Source organism: Condylostylus longicornis, unplaced genomic scaffold (assembly GCF_029603195.1).
Source record: "Condylostylus longicornis isolate FDR11 unplaced genomic scaffold, ASM2960319v2 ptg000131l, whole genome shotgun sequence".
NCBI classification, from domain to species: domain Eukaryota; kingdom Metazoa; phylum Arthropoda; class Insecta; order Diptera; family Dolichopodidae; genus Condylostylus; species Condylostylus longicornis.
Window position 1 is genome coordinate 77,491 of NW_026578099.1, and position 17,204 is coordinate 94,694.

General features: G+C 28.0%; 1 protein-coding gene across 7 annotated transcripts in view; it reads right to left on the reverse strand.

Moving 5' to 3' along the window:
* Positions 1–430: 430 nt before the first annotated feature.
* The window catches only part of LOC129614968 (protein retinal degeneration B), a 68,445-nt gene continuing 51,671 nt past the window's right edge, over positions 431–17,204 (reverse strand). For 4 of the 7 annotated variants that reach the window (XM_055529960.1, XM_055529965.1, XM_055529959.1 and 1 more), the window contains 12 exons: positions 16,992–17,088; positions 16,837–16,912; positions 16,681–16,776; positions 16,438–16,605; positions 15,194–15,769; positions 14,965–15,132; positions 14,764–14,895; positions 14,544–14,692; positions 13,674–14,486; positions 13,257–13,426; positions 13,023–13,206; positions 431–658 (listed from right to left, as the gene is read on the reverse strand). In XM_055529960.1, the coding sequence (XP_055385935.1) occupies positions 13,182–13,206; positions 13,257–13,426; positions 13,674–14,486; positions 14,544–14,692; positions 14,764–14,895; positions 14,965–15,132; positions 15,194–15,769; positions 16,438–16,605; positions 16,681–16,776; positions 16,837–16,912; positions 16,992–17,088 (2,470 nt within the window). In that variant the 3' untranslated portion in view covers positions 431–658; positions 13,023–13,181. Of the gene's footprint in view, positions 659–2,669; positions 2,827–13,022; positions 13,207–13,252; positions 13,427–13,673; positions 14,487–14,543; positions 14,693–14,763; positions 14,896–14,964; positions 15,133–15,193; positions 15,770–16,437; positions 16,606–16,680; positions 16,777–16,836; positions 16,913–16,991; positions 17,089–17,204 lie in introns of those variants that run through there. The other 3 variants (XM_055529962.1, XM_055529963.1, XM_055529964.1) reach the window with 3 other exon arrangements.

The window sequence follows — 17,204 nt, forward strand, 5'->3', positions numbered from 1 at the left end:
GAATTTAATAGGTGTTTTTAATTTTTAGTAGGTAAGTTAATTTATATTGGTTTTACATATCATATTTCCTGAAACGTGCATAAAAGAAGTGAAAATATAATACTTTTCAGAAGATTAAAAATTTTAGCATAACAATCCAAGGAAGTGAAAAAATGGAAGGAGCCACTACTATTTTTTGTTCTTTTGGGTACACTCTATCCAGTTCTCTGGAGTATCATCAAGTTTTAACGTCTCTACTTATTCTTTATATGTAAAAAGTCGTTCTTCTACTGCCAATCTCAATTTCATGTTTTTTGGATGGATTACAACATACTTGCTTCCACAATAGAATTTTTGTAGTAAACAATGATATTTAATTGATTTGTCATGAATTATATTACATATATATTAAAATAGTTCTTTAAGTAAATAATTTTTATTTAACATTTAATTATAAATAGTACACTGTTGTCTTTACATACATATTCACAACTAACACAATTTACCTTACATTAGATATTTTATCAAGAATATGAACAATATACATTAATAAATTTCAACGCAAATCAATACACCACATCAATATATTTAATATACATAATATTATTTTAGATTCTTTTAACATATTTCTACGTAGTTATAAATTAATTTTATTTGGACATCGTTTTATTCCAGGTACCTAAAATAAAAAAAAGTTTAATAAATATGCATGTACATATTTGTACATTAAGAATTTAAGTTTAAAATTATTTAAAATTTAAAAATAATTATGAAATTGTAAAAGAACTACGATTATTATAGCGTTTTTTTATAATTTAAAAGAGCCGTTTTAGTATTTCCTTATTAAAAAGGCGAAAATTATTAAAGATCAAACTATAAAAATATTAACACTATTAATGTTAAAGAAACGTTAGCATCACCGTAAGCACCTATAATGTAATGAGAATAAAGATGGCTGTGGAACTACTTAACACGGTTTATATTTTAAGTTTACAATTTTCTAGGAAATTAAAAAAAAAAACTAACTTAAAACCAATTTTTTGCATAGCAAAATCGAAATGAAAATAGGCAAAAATCATCATTTTTCCAAAAAAACAAGAAAAAAAGATTCTTCAGAAATGTCATTTCGCCAAAAATCCATATGCAATTTTACAAAATATTCACAAAAAAAGCAGGCCTTGACTTTTTGTAATGTCAAGGTTCGAGCGAAAATTTTTAAAATGTTCAATTCTAATATATATGTACATATATACATAAATTATAATGAATAAATTTAATATTTTGTTTATGCTTAAACCTTTTCTTTATTTGAAAAATTTATTTCTGTATATTTTGAATATTACGCTTCGTTAGGAGCTCTTAAAAAAATAGGTACACATTCATAATTATGCATGTACGTATTTATTGTATTGTTTTAACATAAACTCCTATGGCTATAATATAAAGATGTATGTGGTTTGAACGACAAATTTGAAAATTTTCAATTCTAATATATACAAATATACATACTTGTATAATATAATTTCTTGTTTAAAATTTAATTTTAATTTAAATTTAGTGAATAATTATATTCATTTTTTGTGTTATTAAATAAAATGAAGATTTATAATTTATATTAACTAAATTTTGTCCTTTGTTCCTAATATTTAGATTTTAGAATAAAACAAAGGTTAATTTGAAAAAATAGTAATAAAGTTTATTTAAAAAGAAAAAATGATTTAAATATAAGATTCGGTGTACTTTTTAAAGTTTCTATTGTAATAACATTTAAATAGAAAAGGAGAAAAGGAGAACGTAAATGCTATATTTACATTTACTTTGCCAAAGAACGAGGTCATCAGGGATAAATGTATACAAGCATTAGGAAAAACCATAAATGACAGATATCCTTAGATAGCTAACTTAGAACAAATCGCTGAAATCTGACATTTTCATGATTTTAGTTCTTCTTACAATAAAGAGTGGCGCTAATAGTACTCTTTTTCAAATTTAAAGTTGTTATTTTTTTTGTTGCGTTTCTTAGGTTACCTTTTCTTTTAGAAAGTTTTCGTTGTTGTCGTTGGTTATATTTTGAATGAAGTTTTGTGAAATTTAAATAAAATAATATGAACAGTGTAAAAATTGAATTAAAATAATAAATTAAGTATTATATTCACTTATATTTATATAAGTGAATATAAGAATATTTAAAAAATATTTAGACAATGGGTGTTATTTCGTGTTGTGTGCCTTTCTGTAAAGACAAAATAAGTAAAAGACATAGATTCCCCAATCCAAATAAAAATATTGAAAATTATTTAAAATGGAAATGTTTATTTCCAAAAACAATATTTAAAAATCATAGTGATGATTATATTTATAAAAATTTAAGAGTTTGTGCAGTACACTTTGAACCAAATTGTTATTCAATTGGGTATTCAAAATTAAATTATGATGCTTTTCCAACTGCATTTATACCAGGTGAGTGAATTTTTTGTTATTATTAATGTACCTTATTAATAAATAATAATATTTATTTGAGTAGAAATACTTGAAGATGATATTGATGACCCGGTATTACAATTTGATAAGCAAGTAATGCAAGTTGATGACCCAGTAATACAAATTGATAATTCAACTATTGCAGAACCATGTAAGTAAAAATTTTTCGTATCTACTAACTTTATAAATGCAGTTTGAAAATTACTTACCTTTTTAATTACCATATTTGCCTTTAGTCGTGATATTTATTTTAATGAGACTATTCCTCATAACTTTTTACCTAATTATTTTTATACTTTTTCTGTAGTAAATATACTCTTTATACTTTTTCAGTTATTGATTCATCTTCAGGAACTTCTAAGAAACCTGAAAAGACCTCTGTTTCAATTAAAATAAACAAACAAGTTCGTTTATTAGAAACAGAACTTCAAAAAATTAAAATTTTAAGAGAAAAGGGAAAGGCAAAATTGTTCGAATTGAGAAAAACTCTTAATTCCAAGCATTTCACTGCTTTGAGCAACAATTTATCTCCTAATGTTGTTAACTTCATAGTAAGTCAAATTAAATGCTCAAAAGTGAAAGCGAAAGGTCGCCGTTTTAACTTGGACGATAAAATTTTGGTTCTATCAATGATGAAGCAAAGTCCAAAAACTTATAGATTTCTTCGAAAAATATTTCATCTACCTTGCAGAGCAACTTTAAATAAAATCATACAAAAAAGCAATATAAAGCCTGGTTTTGATTTTAAGCTTTTTCAGTACCTTGAAGAAGTTGCTAAGGAATTAAAACCAACTCATAAATATTGCAATTTAATGTTTGACGAAATTAATCTTACAGCTCATTTGGACTTTGATAGTTCTGCCGATAAGATTATTGGATTTGAAGATTACGGTAATGATGAAACAACAAAAAAAATTGTCGACCATGCTATTGTTTTTATGCTGCGTGGGGTTGTAAAAAAATGGAAGCAACCGGTTATGTATTATTTGGTTAACTCAACATGCCCATCCAATAAAATTGTAACCGCAATTACAACTATTATAAACACAGCACAAAAAGCTGGATTAGAAGTTGTTTCAACAGTTTGCGACGGAGGTACAACAAATATAAAAGCAATAAGAACACTAAAAGAAAACTCGAGAATAAGAGCGATGAATTTGGGGAAAGAATTTCGAAGTTGTGGATTTGAAATCAATGGGAAAATCGTAAATCCAATAATTGATCCCCCACATTTAATAAAATTAATACGAAATCATTTTATTGAAAAGAACTTGATTTATAAAAACAAAGATATTACTGTAACAGCCAAATGGGATCATATTAAAAACTTTTATGAAATAGATTCAGGAGTTTCAGGTTTGCGGATGACAAAATTAACTGAACAGCATGTTTTTCAACACTGCCTAAAAAAAATGAAAGTATCTCACTGTGTAAAAGTTTTGAGTGCTACTGTTGGAAAGTTAATGTTGTACACAATTGAAATAGGTTAGTATTCTTTACCTATCCATATTTTTATATTTTACTTATATTTAATATTATTTAAATTTTATTTTATTTAAAAATATTTTAACAGGTAAAAAAGTAAATGAACATGCACATGTGTTGGGAGAAGGTGCAGGAGATACCGCTGCCGCAATTATGTTTTTGGATCGATTATTTGATTCCATGAATGGTAGTTCTTCGAATCCGCCAAGGGGTAAGGAGCTCAGAGGACCATTCGGAGAAGTACAGAAATACTTCTGGGAAAATGAAGCCAAACCCATTTTATGCAGCATGTACTTTACAAGAGCGAATAAAATATTTAAACCACCTTGTATACAAAATTTTATAAAGAATATTGAGAACTTCAAAGAAATAGGGGATAGACTTCAACAAAATGGAATCAAATATATATATTTGCGGAACTTTAACCAAGATCCGTTGGAAAATTTTTTTGGATCAATACGGTCACTAAATTATAGGAATGTAAACCCCAATTCCAAACAGTTCACATGTAATTATAAAACACTTTTGATCAACAACATGACATCAGCTCATTCAGTCGGCTCCAATTGCATGAACGATGAAAATATATCATTAATTCAAAATTTAAAAAATTTTATCAAAGCAGAGAAAACAGAAACAACAAATATAAACGGAGACGAACAGGTACAAAGTCCTCAAACTTTTCAAACAACATCTAAAGTAAAGCTATCACGCATACAATTAATGTTAGAAAAAAAAATTTCTGCCTACGTAGCTGGGTTTGTTGTAAAAAAATTTAAGTCACTTGCTAAAAGTTGTAGTGCATGTAATGACTTTATATTTAGTGATAATAATAATAATAATACTAATTCTGAATTACATGATTATATAGTTGCTAGAGAATTTACTAATAATAACTCACTTATATATCCAAGTAGTCAATTCATTAATAATTTTGTTGTAATTAATAGATTTTTTATAAATAATTTTGCTTCATTATGTAATAAATCAAACATTCGCTTAGTTTTAAAAAATGCTATAACGCCTCTAATGTATTTTACAAATGAATGTCCTATGCATGGTAAAAAAATAATTTCTTTGTACTTATATTATTCCTTAAATGTATTAATAAATAATTATTGTGTTAATATAAACAGGAGGCTGAGCGGTTCGATGAGAAATAAATCGACATGCAGGGACGACTTACAAGTCATGGCAATTGAATTTTATTAAAAAAAATTATTCAAAAACAAAAAAAATTAATAAAAATAAAGATTTGAAATGATTTTTCAAAACAAACACAAACAATATTTTATTATTATAAATTCAAATTGCATTTCAGAAGAAAATAAAAATGAGAAATAATATTTACAAATTTCACCACAGGTGTCACTAAAAATAAAATAGTTTCTCTTACAGAACATACAACGAAATGGCGCTGAGGTCAACATCTTTGAGATGGCTATCTAGGGTTATTTATTATCTATGGGAAAAACGAATTCGACACCACCGCAGTATTTTTAATTTGTAAGAGCTTTAAATTTTATTCTGTTGCCTGTAGCAAATATAATTTAATCAATTACTTAGTAATGTTAAGATTTAAACAATTTAAATAAGTATGTAATTTAATCTCTAATAAAAGAAAATTTTATTTTTTTATGTAAATATGTTATGTAGTTTATTCAAAAACAATTTTGTTATGTATTTACTATTTTGGTTTTAGCTGAAAAATATTTTGTTACCTGTAATTTATCATAATGCAATTTGTTACCTATAACAAGTAACTAGTTTGAAAGAACAAGAAATTTAATTTTGTTAACCAGGCTACGCTGTACCCTAAATTTCCCTTTACAATTCTATATTTTATTTATATTTCGTATGAATAAAATATAGAATTACTTTTCAAAAACCATCCTATTTAGCTGTATATGCTAGCTATATATATACATTATTATATATATATACGGCTACTTCTCAGATGTCAAAAAGTACGCGTACTTCCAGAAGGGCTAGAACACAGAACAAAAGGCAAGGGTTTTGCCCATAGGGTCCCAGAAAAAGCAAGAAAGAAATACACACACCCTCCCCCTTCACCCCTCCCAAGATGCTTTATGACCGAGTTTCACAAAATGGTACTACATCCTGTTGGGGTAATTTTATATTTACTTTTGGTGGTATAAATATATGTAAATTCATATTTGGAAGTGTGAGTTATAACAAGAAGTGAATACTTCCTCAAGAAAATTGTTAAAGTTAATACAATCTACATTGTTTTATCATAAGTATGTAGGTACGCATTTAATTATGCATTCCTTTCGCAATCTTCTGCAAAGTTTATTAGTAAACAAAACAAAAGTGTACATTAAATTTCTTGACAATATATTTTTAAGACGAAATTTTATAAGAAAATGTTGTTCTATTGCATAAAACTTTCTTGGAAAAATATTTAGAACGAAAACTCGTTCATATTGATTTGTAAAGGTAAAGCTTTTTTAATTTCATTTTAACAAAAAAAAATATCAATAAAAGAAAAGTTCATCTGGCAAATCGCATTTATCAGGGTTTGAACCTGGGACTTTTGCATAGAAATCGTATGCTATACGCATTGCTCTACATAATATTAGTATTAACTGATTATACATACATTCACACATTTTATTCGCTTGTATTATAAGATCCAAATACATGCATGCATGCACTTTAGTACCGAATTATGTTATGCGTATACAGTAATTTATCGCTTAAAGTTTTTATTTTTAAAAGTAATTTACGATTTCATGCGATATAACTCAGAGCGAGGTTCTAAAATAAATTACTCCAAAGATATTAGATCTCAAAGGAACTAATTATTTGTTTAATTATGTACTTTTTTGTAATTATTTTTAAGAACTTTTCTTATTTTAAGTTTTATTTTATCATTTATTAGGAATAAAACGTACCTATATGTGAAAACGTACCTAAGTGAACTTAAAATACCTCACACAGAATGGACCACAATTTTAAAACTACAGACGTAATACTTGCAAGGCTTGCAATACAAGCACACACGACTAGCGATATATATGGCTACTTCTGAGGTGTGAAAAAGTACGGATATTTCTAGAAGCGCCAGAGACATGGGGCAAAAGGCATTAGATAAGGTTTTGCGAGAAGGTTCGCAGAAAAAGCAAGAAATTCCGACCACTCTGTCCCATTACTAACTCTCAAGATGCTTTGCGAACACTTTTTACATAATGGTACATCTTATGGAAGTAATTTTTATTTACTTTTGGTAGTACAAATTTTGTATACAAAATAAATTTTTGGAATTGTGACTGATAACAAGAAGTGAACACTTTCTCAAGAAAATTGTTAAAGTTAATACAATTTATAATATATATAAAAGAATGTAGATGTACGAGTATGTAGGTATGCATTTAGTTATGTATTCTTTTCGCGATCTGCTGTAAAATGTATTAGTAAGCAAAACATAAGTGTACATTAAATTTCTTGACAATATATTTTTAAGACGAAATTTTATAAGAAAATGTTGTTCTATTGCATAAAACTTTCTTGGAAAAATATTTAGAACGAAAGCTCGTTCATATTGATTTGTAAAGGTAAAGCTTTTTTAATTTCATTTTAACAAAAAAAAATATCAATAAAAGAAAAGTTCATCTGGCAAATCGCATTTATCAGGGTTTGAACCTGGGACTTTTGCATAGAAATCGTATGCTATACGCATTGCCCTACATAATATTAGTATTAACTGATTATACATTCACACATTTTATTCGCTTGTATTATAAGATCCAAATACATGCATGCATGCACTTTAGTACCGAATTATGTTATGCGTATACAGTAATTTATCGCTTAAAGTTTTTATTTTTAAAAGTAATTTACGATTTCATGCGATATAACTCAGAGCGAGGTTCTAAAATAAATTACTCCAAAGATATTAGATCTCAAAGGAACTAATTATTTGTTTAATTATGTACTTTTTTGTAATTATTTTTAAGAACTTTTCTTATTTTAAGTTTTATTTTATCATTTATTAGGAATAAAACGTACCTATATGTGAAAACGTACCTAAGTGAACTTAAAATACCTCACACAGAATGGACCACAATTTTAAAACTACAGACGTAATACTTGCAAGGCTTGCAATACAAGCACACACGACTAGCTATATATATGGCTACTTCTGAGGTGTGAAAAAGTACGGATATTTCTAGAAGCGCTAGAGACATGGGGCAAAAGGCATTAGATAAGGTTTTGCGAGAAGGTTCGCAGAAAAAGCAAGAAATTCCGACCACTCTGTCCCATTACTAACTCTCAAGATGCTTTGCGAACACTTTTTACATAATGGTACATCTTATGGAAGTAATTTTTATTTACTTTTGGTAGTACAAATTTTGTATACAAAATAAATTTTTGGAATTGTGACTGATAACAAGAAGTGAACACTTTCTCAAGAAAATTGTTAAAGTTAATACAATCTATAATATACATATATAAAAGAATGTAGATGTACGAGTATGTAGGTATGCATTTAGTTATGTATTCTTTTCGCGATCTGCTGTAAAATGTATTAGTAAGCAAAACATAAGTGTACATTAAACATTAAATTTCTTGACAAAATATTGTTAGGGAAAAATTTAATAAGAAAATGTTATTTTATTGCTTTTTTTTATTATTTATTTATTAATTTTTTGCAAATAAGGATTTTTAATAGTAAAATTTTTTAGTTTTCATTTTGAATAAGAACAAAAAAAAAATGATCAGTAAAAAAAAGCTGATTTGGCAATTCGCATTTTTCAGGGTTCAAACTTGAGACCCCTTGCATATACATAAATTGCATATATATTTATATAAATATATGCTCTTGCATATACATATGCTTTATAATTATATTTTAAAGCATATATATTTATTTATAATAATTATGTATGTTTAAAATAAAAATATGTATATAAGTTAAATTACGAAACAAAATCTAATAAAAACGATAAATTTTTAGCACGCGCAATATTAATAAAATGCAAAATCAGCGCATCAGCTAATTATTATGACAAATTATTTCAACATATTGACCGGTGGCCACGTTGCGTTTACACAGGTAGAACTTTTTATGAAAAATAATATAAAATTGTAACTTCACTTTTAAGTTAGCTTTCAAACGGATAAAGGTCCTTAGTAACTATAGCAAAAAGGAACTCCACAGCAAAAAAATTATGTGAGCAGCTGCATAATCTGCTGGCCGAAGTCAATACGGACTGTGCTGTCATGAAAAAATTATCATGCCGTAAGTCTGATGAAAATTATTGAAGTTAAGACAAAAGTAATTGAAAGCTGGCTTAAAAGTCATTTATTTTGAAAAATAAAATTCTTTTTAAAGTGGCATAGAAAATAAACTGACATTGAATTTCTTCTTACGAAAAAACGTAGCGAATAGTAAAAATAATAAATAAAATAGTTAAATTTGTTGAGAATTTTGATAGGAGATATTTCTGGTTATAAAATATGTTAAACGAATAATTCTAATGAATTTTTGTTTTTCTTTTATCATAAACATTAACAAATAATATTACTTATTACCAATTGAATAAAAGCAAAAGTAAACAAATAAAAATACGTCATTAAATTAATAAGTCGTTGTATAAATAGCTTGATTACTTCCATTATTCATACAGTAAAAGTTTATCTTAATAAAAAAATCTTAATAATTTTAATGATCTTTAAAAACAATTTTTTAATAGAAAATTTTGTTGTCTTTTAGTAGTTTAAAACATTTATGTTATTTTGAGAAACCTTTACTAAATACCGAATATTTAAAACTACCATTTAAATAAATACATATAGTGTTGTATTAAATGAATCTGTAAATCATTAAACCTGATAAATCAGAAAAAAATATTTTCCTTTAAAACAAAAAAACAATAATTTGTACAAGATAGAGCAAACAAAGGTTATAATTGATAATTTACAATCTGAATCTGCATTTGCCAATTTTGAATTTTGCTAAGCTTAAATTTAACATTATTGGATTCTGATGAATATTGGTTATTGGATTCAGTAAAATTTGCGAAACTGTTTTGTTGTAGCCAATTGATTTGCCAGACATGATCTACCATATTTTACATATGATCTTTCACACTGAAGAACACGCCGCCCATATTTCAAAGGACGTGAGTTGATATCATACGAAAATATATTAGTACGTGTTGCTATGCCTACTTTGATTATATTTTCATCTTTGGGGCGGACGAAGAAGAACATTTCAAAAATCTAGAGAACACCTTCAGAACTCTGGAATCCGCTAACACGAAAGTCCAATTGGATAAATGTATCTTCAGAGGCAATAAAAACAAACCGAAAAAAAGTCAAAGCAATATGCAACAGGGGTTTGAGATCGTTCTCGGGAATGTCAGGGCATTATAAGCGGTTTATACACAACAACGCCAAAGTAGCCAACCCCTGAAAGGCAAATAGAAAGGTTTCACTTCACTGTTGTAGATTATGAGATGCCTCAATGCAGAATTTCATAATGATTGTGTCGAAGATCTATGACAATGGACAGTTTACAAATATAACGGTACAGTACATTCAGTAACAGGAAAAATACCGATAGAATTGATTTTTGGAAGAACTCGCAACATAACTCCTGACGAATTCCAAAAAAACTAGACTATCGAACATTGAAAAAATTGTAAAATAAAAAAAGGACCTTAATTACCATAACAAAAAACGATACACGATCGTTCAATACAAATCGAGTCGTACATAAATCTAATATTCACTCTTAAAACATAATGATTCCTCAATTCTCATAAACTTTAATGTGCCCTTATTGCAAGTTCATAATAATTAAGTCTTAGTTGAAATCCTTTTTCTTATTATGTAATATTTTAAGATTCCTTAGCACTTAACTGCAGGAGAAGTACAAATTTTAGACTGTACCGAAGATCGAAAATTGTGGCTATATAATTGGGCAAGGCAAAAATCCAAGATGGCAGTTTCAGGCTTATTCACATAACCAACCTAGAATCGGCACTGTATACTCAACGGCGCCTTAAGGGAAATTAGCAACTTCTTAAACGAAGAAAGCGTCAAGTCACACCCATTATCTACTTGACGAATAAAACATCATCGAGAGAAAAGGGGCAATCAACGAAATCGGCACTGTATAGAAGTGGATAGCTGAAAATTCGGATAATGATGACTTTATTACGATCAAAGACAAAATTAACAACATGTTAAAAAATAATAACAAACAAATAAAAATAAATAAGGCCTTTAATGAACAAATTAATCCCATAACTTTATTTGTTTTATCTTATTGAATTGCAACTAACAAAAAATTATCAGTATGAGTAATCTAACGATAATATAATTGTAAAAATAAAGTTTAGTATAATAAAGAAAATGCATATGAAATTATTGAAAATTGTGAAGTATTAAATTCCATAACTATTTATAATAATAAAAACATAATAAATTTAGCAAACTCCACTTCTGTACCTAATATATTCACAGGAAAAAGTGCTACATGTAACGTCACCAATAGTAACCATCTACCAACAGTTGAAAAAATAGCAGAATGCATCATTTTACTCAACCGATATAATGGAAAAATATAAATTGACAACGTGAAAAGGGAAGTCAATAGATTATAGTTTTTAATAGTACACAATTCTACCATAACAATAGACAGGGAATCCTTCATCTCTAAAGAAATTCCAAGAAACAAAATTTTACCAGCTATCCTACAAACCCATTTCATTAGAGAAGAATTATTTTTCAATACTTAGAAATTGAGTTACTCAAGGAAGAGGATAAAAAGGGATGACTACTAAAGCTGCATCACGAGTAAAATTATCACAGACATCACGATGAAAATCGATCAAGCAAAATTCGTTCAGCATCCCAACCTTTTAACATCAATCAAGTGAGGACATACGACTTTTGAGAGGGAAAGAGTTAAGTTACGAAACGAAACTTAATGAAATTTGATTCATTTTTCAACAGACGTAATATTAAAAAGTGCAAAATCAACGCATCACCTAATTATTATGAGAAATTATTTCAACATAATTAAAGCAGGTAGAAATAATATAAAATATATATGAAAAATAATATAAAATTATAATTTCACAGTTAGCTTTCAAACGGATTAGATTAATAAGAAGTAAATTCAACAATTGATTCATTTTTATTCGTAATAAGAAAATATAATAAAATTATAAAGTTTATTTTTGAAGTAAATTTAAATTCCTGGGCTTACAAGTTTGATAAGAAATTAACAAACATACATTTATACATATGTTGAAAAATTATGAATTTTTTTATTCGAACTCACATAATTTTCTAACTATTACTAACAATATTTTCAAACAGTCTCTGGCAATATTTTTTATGTTGTAAAAAACAAAAAAGTAACGTATTTTGTGTTGGTTTCAAAAGTTATTTGCCAGCTATCCATGTATTATATTTTTATCGTATTCGTATTGCAGAATGTAATATCTTTATATCTAGCAAGTCCCAATGCTAAGAGAGAAACTTGAATGCACGACCTTATTTTATATGGGTTTTTTTTTAAAGAAATAACAAAATAAACCTAAAAAAAGATGTGAAAATCATAAAAATGAAAATCAAAAAAATTTAAACGACTTATTAAAAATCTCACGTTTTTCATATTTGTGCATATAGCATTATACGAGTATGTGTATACATATATATGGGGACATATGTATGTATGTAATTAAATTACATTAATTTAAATTTTACATTTATTCTTGCATAAAATAAAAAATAATTAATATTCATAATTTTACATATGATTAAAATGCATTAATGTAAAGTTTACATTTAAAAGATTTTAATATATGAATTTCTGATTTGAAAAGTTGGAAATAGACATGAATAATCTACTCTGACCTTTCAAAAACAAGACAATCGTAAAACTTTTTTAATTTTGATTGTGATTGAGTATTATACAAAGCTTACGTACCCCTGCTAGTAACAAATGGGATTTTTATATGATGATGTTGGAAAAAAATTTAATTTAATAAAAGAAGCAAACCGCTACTAGTAAATAAATTTTGATTTTAACTTACCAAGTGACAAAATTGAAGTTATCAAGGTGTACTCAGTATTATGATTTTTTATATAACAATTCATAGGTACCCATAAAGACTTGCTTTTAGCTGTTGGAATACGAATCAGATATTTGCTAAGTATTTTGTATACAACACATTTTCTGATGAAGAATTTCGTCAGTTAATTTCTGGCTCATTTGTTCTAAAAATAAAATTATTACAAAGAAAGTAAAAAAAATATTTAAGCATTACTTTTTTCTCTTAGAAACTATCTGACCCGACAAATTAAAGTATACTCGAGGAATTACCATACGTGCGTTTCCTTTTGCAGGTCTTGATCCTCCAACACTTTTTAAATTACTTAAATGATTTGCATAGCCCTCTGTCAATATAGTCGCATTTGCTTGCAATTTCTTGCTCACCTTTACATTAAATTACAATTAATTTTAATTATAATAAAGAAAAATTTTTCTTCTGCATGAATTTTTTATTTTTTGTAAAAATAAAAACTTAATGCAGACTCCACGTACAAAAATATATTGTGATCCATGTGCAAAAAAATTTTCGTTCAACCTTTTTTATCAAGTATTTAGTGTTAAAACTAAATTTCTAACATACACGCTTACTATTGTAGCTAAATCAATTTTTAATATATAATAAGTTTACTACCTTTCCAACTATAAACATTTGACTAGGCTGAAGTCCGATGTTTGTATAAACACTTATGTCTTTGCTACTTCCGTAGGCAGCAACAATAGATATTCCATGATTTAAGATAAGATTATTTAAATAAGCAGTTTTATGTCCCAGAGGATCTGTTGACAGTCCGTCTGCGAAAGATATCAAACCGTGAGGAAAATTATGCTGACTTAGCCATGACACTACACGTTGCTGCTGTAGATCTGGTCGGCCAGTAACATATATTAATAAATAACCTAATTCTTGCCAATGTCGACACACATCTACTGCTCCCGCTCGAACTTTAGGATCTTTTCCTGATACAGACATTGATGCTGTGAAGGAACCATCTATACTAAAAACGACGCATTCTGTTTTCATTGGTACAACTGCCATATAGAAATCAACTGATGTATGGTCTCCTTTTACAACCATCTTAACGTGATAAATTCCGTAACCTAAGGATTTGTTTGATGGAATGGTATATGTAACCTTTCCAGTTTTGTCAGTTAATTCAGTTGAAAGGAAAACCCATTCTCCAGCTGGGGGTGTATCCATTACATATATATCAACTTTTTCTCCAGTTAAAGTGAACATATCCAGTGGGCCGTACATGAACTTAGCCACCAGTTTTTGTTCTTGTCCTTCTAAAACTATTACATCATTTGCTCTATGATTTGGGGCGACATTTTTAATTTTAACCGATGTTCTTTTTTTCATCCATTTTTCACATTCCTGCCCAGGAAAGGTAGACACATTATTCGACTGAAGAATTGTATTTTGAAATTCTTCAAAACAGCTTATCTAAAAATATAACTTTTGAATATAATATTCATATTAATTTATTTAAAATTTAAATACTTGTCTTAAAACGAAAGCTATAACATCAACACTTTCCCAATAGCTGGCATGAAACAAATGTGGAAGCGCTTGTGTCGGAAAGGAAGTCAAACCATCAGGACAGTATAGAGCATAATCAATACGTTTTGTTCCCCACCACTTATTTTGCACTGTAACATAAACGTTAAACGCATTTTGTTGTACAAGAAAAAAGAAATTATATAAGTAACTTTCATCTTACATATATTGAGAGCGCTGAGAGAGTTTTCATTATGCTCCGAGGAGTAGCTATGTACTGACACTTCGGAAAGTCTTTTTTGTTTTGATGAGTAAATATCGTTAAACAAGCGGGAATTAGAATGTATTGTTTCTACTGTAATTTTAAAAAATTATTTAAATTATTTTGAGTTTTAATTATTTTTAAGAATCAAAATTTACTTACACAAATGAATAGGATGACCACTTCCTAATGGCAATTTAGCGTACCGCGGAATATTAACGGGTGATAATGAAGAAAAACGTGCACTAAGTAATGGTTCAATTCGTGAGGCTGCCGGATCAGTAGGATGAAACATATTATACACTTGTTGGCAATTAGGTTTGGTTATATCTTTGTAATTTAAATTATAATTAATGACTTTTCATTTAAAATTTGAAAGATATTTTCTTACTGTAACGCGGCTCCCGGATTCTTCTAAAAGCGAGCATGACGGCGAGTGGTGTTCCAAACATGAAAAAATCGTTAACTTCAAAATCTAATTTTTTTATTTTTATATCATTATTGCTTGTTGCTTTGGGATTTGTATCATATTTTGAAATTTCTGAATTGCGGCATAGTGCTTCATACGCTAAAACTGACCCCATTGAGTCGCTTATCAATACCACTTGACCGTTAAAACTTTGTCCATCATCTGAATTTAAAAAATCTTTAAAAACAAAATTTGCTGAAGAAATAAGTTGATCAATTCTTTCTTGAAAGTTGTTCGAAATTTCTGTTAAAAGCGGTATAGCTCCAAGCGGTAAATCAATTATGTTATGCACGTCGGTCGAGGACGGGATAGCATCAAAGGAATATGGATTTAAACTTGACAATATTCCAATTGCTTCAGTACAGATTGATGGACACGGGACTAATCTTAAAGCAATATGATCAGATAACGAAGAATAGTGCTGTCGTATGACCGATTCAAAGTGGCCTCGGAAGGTTGTAAAATCTGATTTTTTTGAACCAATTTCACTTGTTGTATCTGTAATAGGGAATAATAAGATATACATACTTATACACCATATAAAAATATATAATTAGAATTATTATAAGCAGAATTCCGCACAAAATTATAATTAAAAGGACTGAGTACCTATTTTCATTTATAATAGGTGTCAAGGAATAAATCGTGATAAAAAAAAAGCACTTGTAAGCAAGAAAATTAAAATTTCCTATATTAGCTATAACTGAAGGGCATTAATTGTATTCTTGGATTAATAACAACGTACACCGAAAATCGAAGTATGAACCTTACTTGAATTGTTAATAGTTTGTTGCGAAAAAGCTCGCTTTTGTTTTTTTTTTAATTTGATTCTTAATTTCCCTCGTACGCTGATATTCCTGAAACTTTTGGGAATATTTTGTACAGAAATAAAGGTAATGCAAATGTCTTTTATTTTTTGCGTGAACAGTTGTTGTATGGTCACCACAAAGCTATGACTAAATATGAGAATTTCGATATATGGCAGGCTGTAAATTTTAACTCAACGCAACGCCATTCTATTTCACATGGAACTGTTTAGATTATATTTCGAATGAAGCCACCCTCAATTCATTCCCGTTACAGTCTTCTAGTTTCAATAAAAAAAAAATCGGATACTCATACTACATTTTAAATGTTTTTTCTGCTTAATATATGTAAATAAATACCTAAAACACTTCCAGCATGACAAACAAGTATTAACACTGTTGTAGAACAATAATTTAAAGCTGGTGAGTCTTGAATGTTTGCTATATTACCTGTTGAATTGGGTAGGAGTTTTGAAACTCGTACGGAAGTTGTTCTTTGATGAAATTCTGTGCTGAAAATACTATCTTCTATATAAGAAAAGTAACGACAAAAATTATATTCGGTTGATAAAAACAAAAAATTTCTATGTACAAGTATGTTACCACTAGTTTTTAAAGAATCTTTTTTGACTCCCTCATTCTCATCTGTCAATAGTTCTAAAGAGCTCCATTTTTGCAAATTAGCCCTGTCAATTGCTTCTAAATTTAAAATTTTAATTTCTAGTTATTTTTTATTGAAAAAAAATATATAATACAAACCTATGCAATCAAAGAACTCGTCATCTGAACCAGATTTGGAATCTATTTCTAAGCGTTCCATTCTCCAATTCGCAACCTACAAGGTTAGTAAATCTTTTCTATTATCTGAATTCAAAAATTTAATATTCATTTAGATTGTAGCTGAAAAAATTTACCTGTGCATCGAAACTTTGTGCCGAACCTAATGGTGAATGAAAATCTCCCGATACGTTGTCAATATTTGCATTAGAAATTCGAACATTATTGTCTTTGCTTTTAATGGAGAATACAATGAATACTTTTTAATGTAAATTTTTCATGATTTGAAATTAAAATTCCTTTTTTGAAATTGCTAATAAGGGTTTTCATGTAACTGTGGATCGGTGTAA